General features: G+C 39.8%; 1 protein-coding gene across 2 annotated transcripts in view; it reads right to left on the reverse strand.

Annotated features, from left to right (window-relative positions):
- The window catches only part of USP22 (ubiquitin specific peptidase 22), a 175,948-nt gene that overhangs the window by 1,076 nt on the left and 162,574 nt on the right, over positions 1-12,298 (reverse strand). For both annotated transcript variants that reach the window (XM_050966576.1, XM_050966575.1), the window contains 5 exons: positions 11,060-11,218; positions 7,923-8,049; positions 5,916-6,007; positions 4,360-4,422; positions 2,192-2,341 (listed from right to left, as the gene is read on the reverse strand). In XM_050966576.1, the coding sequence (XP_050822533.1) occupies positions 2,192-2,341; positions 4,360-4,422; positions 5,916-6,007; positions 7,923-8,049; positions 11,060-11,218 (591 nt within the window). The remainder of the gene's footprint in view (positions 1-2,191; positions 2,342-4,359; positions 4,423-5,915; positions 6,008-7,922; positions 8,050-11,059; positions 11,219-12,298) is intronic.

Consider the following 12,298-nt stretch of genomic DNA (forward strand, 5'->3'; position numbering starts at 1 on the left):
AAAAATAAAAAAAAAAAATCAGCATACAGAATTTCATCAGTAGTTCAATGTGCTCGGTACCTATCTGTCCTGGACCCTGACTACCCTGTTCTGTAACCTAGCATCAAGTCTTGAAAGATAAACAGGATTGGACCAGGTTAATATTTGGATGGGAGACCCCCACGTAACACCTAAATACTGGAAAAAGTGGTGATGGTGATTCTGTAGATGCGCATCTCCCTCTGAGTTGGTAGTGGGAGCCATTGTCCCAGCATCATAGGGGGTGCTGTTGGGTTGAGGATGCCACCTTTTGGATGAGATGTACAAGTAAGGTCTCGACCACTTACAGTCATTAAAAAAATAAAAAAGTAGCATAAGATCTTTAAACAAGAGCATGGATGGAAACGCTTGTGGCCCAGCCAAATCTGACATGTCTACCTATACTCCTCTTGGCAGGTTCAACTGGGTAAAATTCTTCTCCTCTTGTCCTAAACTACTGTGCAGCATTTCTGTGTACTACAGCACAGCTGCTGAGCAGTATCCTTGAGGCAGCTACATTTCAGTGGGGAGCAAAGTGATTCCTGTGCATCCCTTACCCACTTCATACTGGCAGGGTTGCTGCAAGGCCAGTTAAAATATTTCTAAAGCCCTTATGATAGCTCCACATTAAGAGCTGCTACAGAATGATTATCATCTTCCACTTCGCCACTCCACAGGGTTTCCTGAATCTTTCCTCTCCTTCCACAGGTGGAGGTCCAGTCAGAGCCACCATTTATCTGAACAAGGAAAAAATGGGCAAGACTCCCTTCCCAGTCAGTCAAAGCTGTTTCTTAATCAGCTGGAGATGCCACTGGAATGATACAAGCCACCTCCTCTTTTCTTGGACTGGGTAACTGCCTCTACAAATCGCCCAGCCCCAGGAGCAATGCTACCTGTTTCCTAACAAAGAAAAACAAACCAATCTGGTCTACTGACCTTTTTGTTACATGAATTAATTAAAATAATTTACACTAAAAAGTCAAATATTATAGAAGAGATGCACATTGCCAGGCTGAAAAGCAGAAAAGGAAAATATGAAAACTTATTAAAAATTCCAAACCAAGTGCCTGCGCTTGCAGCAATCAGAGGAAATGTCAGGTATAATTAAAAACTAGAACAGAACAGATTTGATCTTTTCAGTACCAAACCCATGGTTGATATGCCAGAATGGAGGCGATTACAGATTTTAAGTTATTTTTTCTTGAAAAAGAACCCAATTCCTGATGCTTCTCAAATGATAAACATATTAACCTTGCAAAAATACTGCTCTATGTAGCATCCACAGTGCATGTTTGAGGGAAGTGATTGAAATGATACTGTCCATGTGAAATAATTATTAAGGCAGGATATGACAGAGGTCTATACAATCTTGAATGGTGGGGAAAAAGTGAATAGAGGTGTTATTTCTCCTTTCTCACAATACAAAAACCAGGGGTCATCTGATGAAATTAACAGGCAACAGGCTTAATAAAAACAAGAGGCAATACTTTTTTACACAACGCACAGTCAACGTGGCTATATATATGTGCACAACTAGATACATCAAAGTCCATTTCCCAAAAGAAATCTGTGAAACAGAAACCAACCCTCAGAAGTGGATATCAGTAGTACTTTTTGGCTATGTATCTAACCACTGTGTTATACAGCCTGTTGAATAAACTGCCCTCAGAGGAAAAAGTCTAGTATAATATGGAATTGTGCCTTATGAAGCTTAAATAGCTAGTCCATATGGTTGTGGTTGGCCAGTGGGATTACGCCAATCCCTATTACAATGTGAATTCATAATACATGTATTTAACAATGAAAGCAACATGCGTAATAACCTATCACACACTCACCACTGTGGCTAGCAAGGCTGTGATGAGGCAGATATTACTGCAGCCTACTGGATAAGCCAGAAGGTGGGTGGACATACAAGAAACTAGTTATCTCGCACAGCGGCACAATGCACCGCTACCTTGTCCTTCCCTTTTCTCCAGTCTAAACAAACCCAGTAGGTTAGACCAGCTTTCTGAAGCACTGACAAACAATCACTCTGGAGAGAAATTGTTTTACACGCTCAAAATCTGATAACTGAAAGTAATAGAGGTTCACCCACCCAGAGGGGACCTTTTATGAATGATAACCCTGCCCCCATTCTTTCCTCCCCATACCCTTTGGGTTCACAACCTACCCTTCGCTGTCTAGTACATCCTTAATGCTAGCCTTGGTGATGATGGCATCATCACATTTGAACCACTGGTCCTTGTGCTGCCGGATGAAGCTGGTATAGTGCCCACTCTCCAAGGTGCCTTGGTGATTAACTACTGCAAACAAGGAATACCTGGGGGAGGAAAAACAGGTAAAGAACTCTTGGATCCAAAGAAAAAGGAGTAGAAGCTTGTGACTGTCTATCCATGTGTACAAAGAACGGATGCCACATGTCACCTCTGTAATTAAACACTAGTGCTCAACACTGGTCGGGGATAGGGCATGCTTTTCTCCCCACCATCTTGCTATTGCCTCTAACTGCCTGTTTTACTACAAGTGTCAGTTTTACCGCTGGAAGCTTTGCTCACAATTGAGTAGTTAACAGACTTTATTTTTAAAATAAATCGATTAGGATGATTAATTCACAGATACGTGGATTATAAAGCCAGAAAGGATCACGGTCATCACCTACCTAGTGTGACCTGGATAACACAGGCCATAGGACTTCCCTGGATTAATTTCAGTTTGCTCTGAGCAGATTTTTTTTGAAAAATATTCAATCTTGAGTTAAAAATGTCCAATGATGGAGAATTCAGTAGAGCCCTTGGTAAATTGATCCAATAATGAATTACCCTGGCTGTTCAAAAGATGCGGCTTATTTCTGATCTGAATTTGTCTAGCTTCAGCTTCCAGCTACAGGATCTTGTTATAGCTTCGTCTGCTAGATTGCAGAGTTCTCTAGTATCAAATTTTGTTCCCCATGAAGGTATTTACAGACTATGATCAAGCCATCGCTTAACCTTCTCTTTGTTAAACTGAACAGACTGAGCTCCTTGAGTCTATCACAATAAGGTAGGTTTTCTAATCCTTTAAATCATTCTTGTGGTTCTTCTCTTTCTTGAATTATGGACACCAGAGCTGGACAGTATTCCAACAGCGATCGGCACTAGTGCCAAATATATAATCTCCTTAGTCCTACTCGATATTTCCCAGCTATAAATCCAAGGATCTTATTAGCCCTTTTGGCCACAACATTGCACTGGGTGCTCATGTTCAGCTGCTTGCCCACCGAGACTCCAAGTCTTTTTCAAAGTCTTTTAGCAAAGTCATTGCTTCCAGGGATAGAGTCCTTCAATGTGTAACTATGGTTTATATTCTCTGTTCCTAAATATACAGTTTACATTTAGCCATATTAAAAACATATTGTTCGTTTGCACCCAGCTTACCAAACAATCCATGTCACTGTATTAGTGACCTGTCCTCTTTATTATTTACCACTTTCCCCATCTTTGTGTCATCTGCAAACTTTATCAGTGAGGACTTTATGATTCCTTCCAGGTCGCTGATAAAAATGCTAAATAATGCACTGCCAAGAATTAACCCCTGCAGGACCCCACTAGAAACACATCAGCCCAATGATTCCCCATTTACAATGAGTTAGCCAGTTTTTGATCCACTGAATGTGTGCCATGTTGACTATGTATCGTTCTAGTTTCTTAATCAAAACGCACGTGGCACCAAGTCAAATGACTTACAGAAGTCTAAGTATATTAGCTCATCACTATTATTTTTACCAACCAAACTTTTAATCTTATCAATAAAAATCAACTAGTTTGATAATATCTATTTTCTATAAACCTATGTTCACTGGCATTAATTACGTTGCTTTCCTTAAATTCTTTATTAACCTAGTCCTGTATCAGCCATTCCACTTTTTTGCCTGGGATTGATGTTAGGTTGATAGGACTATAACTATTCGGGTTGCCCCGTTTATCCTTTTTAATATTAGCACAATGTTTGCTTATTTCCAGTCCTCTGGAACTTCCCCAGTAATGAGTGTTTCAACACTCAGTTGCAATAAACGTAGGAGCATTTAAAGAAAAAGCCTTCCCTTTCATCCTATACCAACGACTTTTACATTCCTCCCTATGCTATTGCTGGTGTTAACACTAGAAAGCCAATAGCCATTCATAGCTTTTAGCAACTAAGCTAAGTAAACATGCAATGATCTTTATTTTGCCAAAGAGCAGGCTTGCTGTTCTGTAAAACATAGCAATGCTTTATCACTGCAGGACATAGAACAGATTCTACTTCACCTTGCAAAAGTCATCCACCTTGCACAATAGGAGAGTACTGGAAGGCACCACTTACTTATTATCATTGTTTAGACTATCCGTTGGCTGTTGGTACTGCCCATTCATTCTGCTCTCTTTGCTGCAACAAAACCACACAAGAATCCAGTCACTTAAAAGCAGTGGTTTCTCAAAGGGAGGCAGTGGGTCACACATGGCACAGAGAGCCTGCATGCTACCTCCAGGGGCAAGTGCAATGATGCTTAGTGGCAGAAGAGGATTGCTGACTAAAGTGTTACAGATATCATATTTGTGCTCACGGTGATGCTGTCTAGGAAGTTGATTTCTCCTCCTAACTGAGGCCCCAATCCTGCAAACACGCACATGCTTAAGTCACAACTTCCCATCCCCAGATCTTAAAAACAGATTAAGGAGAGATTAATTTGGCACTTAACCCTGAACAAAATATAACTACATTAACCTTTTAAACTCCTTTGGATCAATAGCTCTTCTTTTGACTTGTGAGTTTACTTTGCGTTTTTGATTACAGCAATAGGATTACCTTCCTGGTTTCAGAGGTTGATAAAATTCTGATTACAGAGCTCCCTGCTGCAGAAAAATAATTTTCCTGATGTCACAGTGGCTATATTCCTTCATACCTGAAACCTTTCATCAGCACCCAGCTATTTTATCCACAGAGGACTCACCAGAGAATAGCAGAAAAGCCTCAAATACTCTGGAATGTATTGATATAAACTAACCTTCTCTGATATCACACAGGCAATTTAGTGGAGGCTTGGAACTGTCCCTCTTTCTTGGCAGAAATAACTACGTTTGTCTGTAGTAAATAATTTTGAAATTGTTATTAAAACTGTATCAGTACGGATCCTGAATTTAAGAGATGTGTTATTTTTGTGCTTTTGGTATTGGTTAAGATGTGATTTATGTAGTAATAATTTAATTACAAATGATACTTTAAGTATAATACTTGATAATTTATTATCTCAGGTCACTAACTGAACTTTTATAGAAGGATTTTTACACAGGGGTTTGTTTTTGTGACTGAGTTTTGAATAAAAAAAATTAGTCTTGCTATGTCTGGAGAAGCTTACTAGCTAAATCGCTAAAAGCAGACAACCCTAGTTAAAAGTATTTTAATTGGGCTTGAACTTTTTTGACTCTCTAATCTCAGGAGTGGCTGAAGAGGGCTTTACATAAAAAGAGGAAGGGAGATTTTTGCACGTTTTTGTTAACATTAAAAATATTAGGAATGTTAAATTGGATCCTCTCTGATTGCACTGAAGAATGTACTTAGCTGAAAGGACAGCATTTTGAAGAAAGGATGTCTTTGTTAATTATCTACCTTTGAAGTTAAACAGCTGTTAACAGAAAACTAAGTTTTTATAGGACCTTGTTTAAAACGCAAGATCTGAATTGGTTTTACTAAAATGGGTTTTGAAATGGATTTAGTTAAACCAGAGCACACCCTTTCATGGACATATTTACATGGGTTTATCTGTATATACACTGTGTCATAGCCTTGACTCAAAGGATATTCCATCTTCACCACATGCACGTGCAAGACTGGTATCCAGACTAACCTAGCCTCTGGGGGATTTTTAACACTATACGTACCTGGAAGCCATAAATGGCGTCATGTCCAACTCCAGCGGAAAGGAGACATACGTAGTGATCTTTCGCCTCAGTTTGGCTGAGTGTTCAAACCGCTGAAGACAGAAAGTGGAAGTTTCTTTTAGAGAAAAGACTCTGATTTCCTTTCCTTGTACATGTCTTACACATTGGGCAAAGTGTGATGAAAGGAAAGTAGGGAGATTGTCACACAGCCACGAGAGAAGGTGAATAAATTAGGTATTTTTTTGGTAGCTTTCAGGTACCAGTTAGGTCAGCATATACAAGCGCTAACAAATTTTCCATAGAAAATCCTAATTAATGAGGGAGGCGGGGGTAAAGGGCAATCAAAGCATAGTGCTTAGAATGGTGACTGAATATCTAGGGAGTTAATATCAATTGGGGATAAGTTCAAGATAAACGTTTATACTGTGGCCTCAAACAGAAAGGTCCAGTGGGATAGGCACTATATAAACATATAGCAAATGACAGTCCCTGTTCCAAAGAGCTTATATTTGCAGCAAAACTGGTGATAGACAAATGCTACCCTGTGGGGACAGATATGCCTTTAAGGATTCTTCCCCCTTACTGGTGTATTTAATCTACCAACATCAACAAGGCAAGAAATCATCTCAAGTGACTGTCATCATTATGCCAGTTGTCTGTGCACACGAATCCTAAAATCAAAATAAGGAACAAATGGAAGGTAAAATTAAAGAAAATAATCGTTCTCCTTTCTCCTAAAGGGGGAGATGAATTTGTGATACACGTCACACTTTCCTCATTCTTTCTATAAAAGTGGAGAAAGGAAAAAATAGCAGAATGAGATGAATGAGTTTCTATTTAAAGAAGGCCCCTTTCCCTATTTCTCAGTACCCCTGTCCTATTTACACTCCTAGCTAATTAGTCTCCCTTTGCAATGCCATAACAATTCCCTAGCAACAGAACAGGATGTCAAAAACTCTGACTTATATTCTTTTGATTCTCTGTTCATCTTTCTAATTGCATTAACAACACTGTCAGAACATAGGTTCTTTATGATGACTTTGATATTAGTTAAGCCATATTAAATACCTTACAATTTATCATTACAACAACAACTTTTGGAATTGAGAGAGATTGGTATAGTGCTTTGATGCATGAAATGTTACATCTTAACTTTTACCAGAGAGGACAACAAGATGAGTTCCCAAGATCACTTATTTTCCAAAACCTTCTATCGCCATGGCTACATAAATGCTAAATTGTACTAAAACCTCTTTCCTATATTGTCACCCACACTGCCTTGCCCCTGAAGCAGTCTCACCTTCTGGACACACTTTCCACTTTGCTAAGGAAAACAAAGAAGTCAGACACCCATGCTCTGCACTGGCTGCCTGCTTTCCAGTACGGCATGGTCATATTACTTGCAGTTAAAGCCATAAACAGTACAGGGCTGGGCTGAGTGACCACCTATTCCACTGTCTCCCATCACGGCATCTGACCTCAATGGTGAGTTGGAAGTGCTAACTGCCACCACAGTATGATCTTGAGACAAATGGTTGGGATGTTACAGGAAGCTTCTCCATTGCGGCCCTGTAACTTTGGAATGTTTTCCCTTCAAAAAACAGAGTACATCTGTGGCAGCCTTCCAGTTGAAGTGCACAGTACTTTTTTTTTTTCTCTCTTATTCTCTGTGGCTTGTGGGTAGTAGCTGTATTGTACAGGAGGAATAAGTGCCACAAGGGATTTGTTTGTTTGGTTCAGAAATTTTTATTACTTTTTAGTATTTTTTTTGAAAAGGTCTATTTTGATCGGGACCCAGAGACATATCGGCAAGGCTGCATTATACAAACAATGATAATGTCCTTAAATTAAACTCTAACTGGAAAAGCCAGCTGTCCTTTAAGTCAGTTTATGTTACAATAAATGAATTATAGTGAAGTTAGAGACAGCAGAGAGATCTACAGAAACCAACTCACCCCCTAGAGCAGAGTCTATGTTCTTTCATCCACCTGTCCTCTGTGAACTTACTTTGAGATGAAAACAGGCCACAATGGGTAATTTCTTCATAGTGAGTTGTTTTGTAGATTCCTGGTAGCTATGGCAACCACTGCATTTGATTTTGGCACTGCTTCCTAGATGTTCTGGCCTTGTAAACCTGAAAAATATTAAGTGGGAGGATGCACAATACAGGCAAATTGTTTTCAATGCATCTTGGAAACAGTTTGCATTTCCACTTGTAGCCACTTAGCAGCACGCGAGATAAGCTTACATCTTCTCTCAGGAAAGCCAGAGGTGACCTGCTGCACCTTTCTCCACATATTTCTTAAAGTGCAAGACCCACTGAAAATCATGCACAATTTTGCACAGTGCATATTTATAATGTGTTATAGAAAGATTAGGAAATTGGGCAGAGCAGAGTCATTAGTTATAGCTCTATTATACAAGGTAAGTACAAGCCCTGTGTTGAGATAATTATACCCAGAGAACAGATGCTAAGGAAATATGCTTTTCTTCTTTTTGCAAGATAAATCAGAATTTAAAAAGCTACCAACATAGGAGAGCCCTGTTTCAGATTTCCAACTCGGACATTTACATTTGCTTCCACTTGGGCAAGTTGCCCAGAAATGCATCAGTGGCAGAGAAAGGAGATTGAATCATGGCTCATCTACCACAACAGAATAGTTCATTTTGAAATAGCTTGTGCAGACTTTGTTTTCAAAACCAAAAACGTGGACATGGGAATTCTGAAGCAAAGCCAGATGCTTGCTGTGCTCAGTTATATGCCAGTCCCCAGGACGCTCTTCCAGCTCTCAGGCTGGGGTCAGAGCTCTAGAGGCAGAGAGAAAGGTTTGGATGCAGAGTTCTGTTCAAGGGCAAATTATTGACAACTTAAGATTTGCTTTCAAAATTTAAGTTTTAAGAACTTCCAGCCTGTTACTAAAGTCAGGTGGAAAGGAGTGCTTTATAATCGCTTAATGGGGTGCAATGGACAGTTCCTGAAGTAAACACTCAGCCACTGCGTAGACACTCCTAGAAACACAATAAAACAAAAAACGTTCAAGCTCTGGGAATCCTAATATTAAATCTTCTGTTAAAAAAAAAAAAAAAAAAAAAAAAGACTAAGAGGACTGACTTCTAGTTTTTCTTCTAAATTTAAACATTTACAAGCTGTATGCATGTTCCAGTCTCTCTGTTAATGTTGGGTTCAAAGTTATTGAAGCTTCTTGTAATAATACATATTAAACTATAAATTGGGCATTTCAGACTACTACAGACCTGACACATTCAAGTGCCTATTGGTATTGCTTCTGATCAGCAATCCAACTCTGTTCTCATTTTGCTTGAGGCCACTGCGGCTTCCAAAACTAACCCTAGCCTTCCTGATTGTCTTGATTGAGAAACTTGTATTTCCTTTCCCCATTTGAATACTACCTCTAGCTGTTCCTCTGTTTCCGTCAGAAACTTCACATAATCTCCTGCCATGAAGCATGAAATGCCTCCATGTTTCTGGTCTTTGTCACTTTTCTGCTCAGCCCATTTTCTTCCTTACAGCCAGCTGCAAGCTGTACCATCACTTCTATATAGATACCACCCAGCCGTACATCTTCTTGGTCTCATTCTTTGATGCTCAATCTGCCTATCAGCTCTTGGCTGAATCAGAACCTATCTACTCGATAATTCAATGAAATCCTCTTCTTGGCACAAAAAAGCCCTCTTTTACCATGTGACTTTAACTTTGATACTAAAACCAGACATCTTAGTGGTATCTTTGAGCCTGAAGATTCTTCCTTCCACATGGCCTTTTTTTGGGGTGGTGGTAGAGGTGGTGTAATTCTACTTATCATTCTCAGAACATCACCAGAATTTACCCACCTTTGCCTGGATTTTGCCTTTGCAGAAATCTTTATTCAAACATTAGTCACTTCTCCTCACAGTTGTATTAATACCCTGGTTTTACTGAATCCACAATTTTTAAAAACTTCAGGGAGTTTAGAATTCTGGAGCACTATAAAAGTACTCTCTTAGTCCAGGAAGCCAGAATAGATGCATCTGACTCTTCAGTCACTTTTGCTGGCTCCCTATTCATCTGTATGTCCAATTCAAAACTGGGGGCAGTTTTGAAAACTCCATGATTTGCTTCTCTCCCACCCCCTATGGCAATTTTACAGTGGGGGGGGGATGGGGGGAAGGGGAGTTGTGTCCACTTGTGTCTCTCTACCTTACAGCAGAGTTAAGTATCACACTTGACAATGCATTATGCTCTATATGAACATTAAATGTGTAACTAACTGCGCTGTGAAGCTTTTTTTCGGGTACTTGTCCAGCTGTTTTGAGCCTCAGGAGGCTGAACCAGAGCACAAAATGTAGTTCTATCCCAGATGCATCACTTCCCTTGTACAAAACGGTTTAAGTTAGTAGATCTGTTTTGTTTTTAAACAACTGTTATAATAGCTGTGAATGAAAGAGATTTGAGTTAAGGTGTCTTCCTTAACCTTCACTCAACCATATCATGGTATTACAGCTCAGAGCAGGCAAGATTAGTATCTAGTCCAACACCCAGCAATGCCAATTATAACAGTCTGGCTGAAGGACAGTCTCAACTTTACATTTTCTTATTTAATTTATTTTCACTTATTATGAGTGAGGTTAGTATCTTCACAAAGTGCTGCACTGACAGTTCTGGAGACTGAAGTCTTCTATTCACGTAACAAGCATGAGTAACGTAGGCTCTCTCACACTGTGCCCCAGCCAGGCCTGGAGAGCCCATCTGTAAAGGTGAGTGGGCAGAGAACTCTCCATGGCCCGTTCGACCCACGGCTTCTCTGCAGACAGCACCACAAAGGGGGATATTTACTACCAATTGTGTCGGAGGTTTTTGTGATATGCACACATAGCCCTGAGTGCTGGATTGAGAGCCAAACTCATTTCTCATAGAATACAACCAATAGATAATCACATGGCAACTGATGTTGGTCACACTTTGTTAGAGATTAAAATCAAACAAAAAACAAAACCAACCACAACAAATTTAAGTGCATGTTATGTACTACAAGATGGCTGAGGAATATTGCTGTGGTAACATGTCAGTTTGCTTTGCTAGTTGCCATTCTTTCTTCTTTGTGGACAGCAGAAGGGAGCAAGATTCTGTTTGCCATATGTTGTACCTTCGCAAGCAGTCTGTAAGTGTGGTGGTGCCCGATACATGGCTTTCCCCATTCACCACACTGCCGTCACTCCCCGGGCTCAGCGGCCAAAATGGTGTAGAAGAGCCTGGCAAATCCAAACTGATGTCCCAGAACGGGTCTATCGTTGTGGAAACACCACTAGAAAAAAGAATGGAGTTTAGCATTTGACCCAAGGAGTTAAAAGTACCAGTCCAAAACGTATGATTTACTATATGGTATAAACTGGACATTTACTGGAAAAGGCAACCACTTTTACTTCATCCCTACAGGGCGCTCAGACTACATAAAGCATGTCTGACAAAACAGCTGCACTCAGTACTATATTTACACAGCCAATTCCGTTACTGGAGATATATTTAAAAAGCACAAAGGAAAACCACTGATTTTAGGAAATTTACTGCATGTTTTGAATGCAGGATATAAATTTGCTACAGTCTACAGTTTAATGGAGTTCAGTGATTTAGAGCCAAATTGGGTTCCTCTGAGATGCAGAATCTGGCCTGCATCTTGGGATGAAAGTGCTAAGGTGTTTCTATTTAGACTGCTGCACTATCTGTGTTCAGACAGAAAAAAGAGAACATTGAATATCAAGAGTATTTCTGGTGTGCTTGTTGGAACTTCAGAGTTCACTCTACAATCTGCCATGGCACTTGGAAACTGAGATCTTAGAGCATACCAGAATCAGAAAGTACATTATATTCCTGCTCATGTTTCTCTACAAGGCATCTGAAGACAAACCCAGTGGCTACAGGTGATTGGAGACGTTGCTCAGAAAGCTTTAACCTCCATTTCCTTGAACCTTTCCTTCTACCATTCAGATTTGTATGCGATTCTTGCTTCCAAATGCTAACTTTTTTTGTTTATGAAAGAATGTCCCACCTGTGCTCTTTATCTGCTCTTCTGGCCTCCTCCTTCCTCTAAATACCACCTCTCTTGGACTAAAAATCTAAGTTTACAACTTCTCACTTTCATTCAGCTTCACTAGGGCAAAATATTTGAAATGGTCAAAAGAAGAAATATGCAACATTTACAGATACTAATTTCAAGCTGCCAAACTTATTTTTATGCCTTGAGCCACCCGACTTTTTCTTTAACTCCCATCTTTCCTTGTTAATTTTCTTACAAATTCTGACATCAGATATTATTCTTAGTAGAGATCAGCAGTGATGATATCACACCCAGGCTACCATTGTTAGATACGGACTATGTGGGTCCAAA

The sequence above is a fragment of the Gopherus flavomarginatus genome, chromosome 9 (assembly GCF_025201925.1).
Source record: "Gopherus flavomarginatus isolate rGopFla2 chromosome 9, rGopFla2.mat.asm, whole genome shotgun sequence".
Taxonomy (NCBI): domain Eukaryota; kingdom Metazoa; phylum Chordata; order Testudines; family Testudinidae; genus Gopherus; species Gopherus flavomarginatus.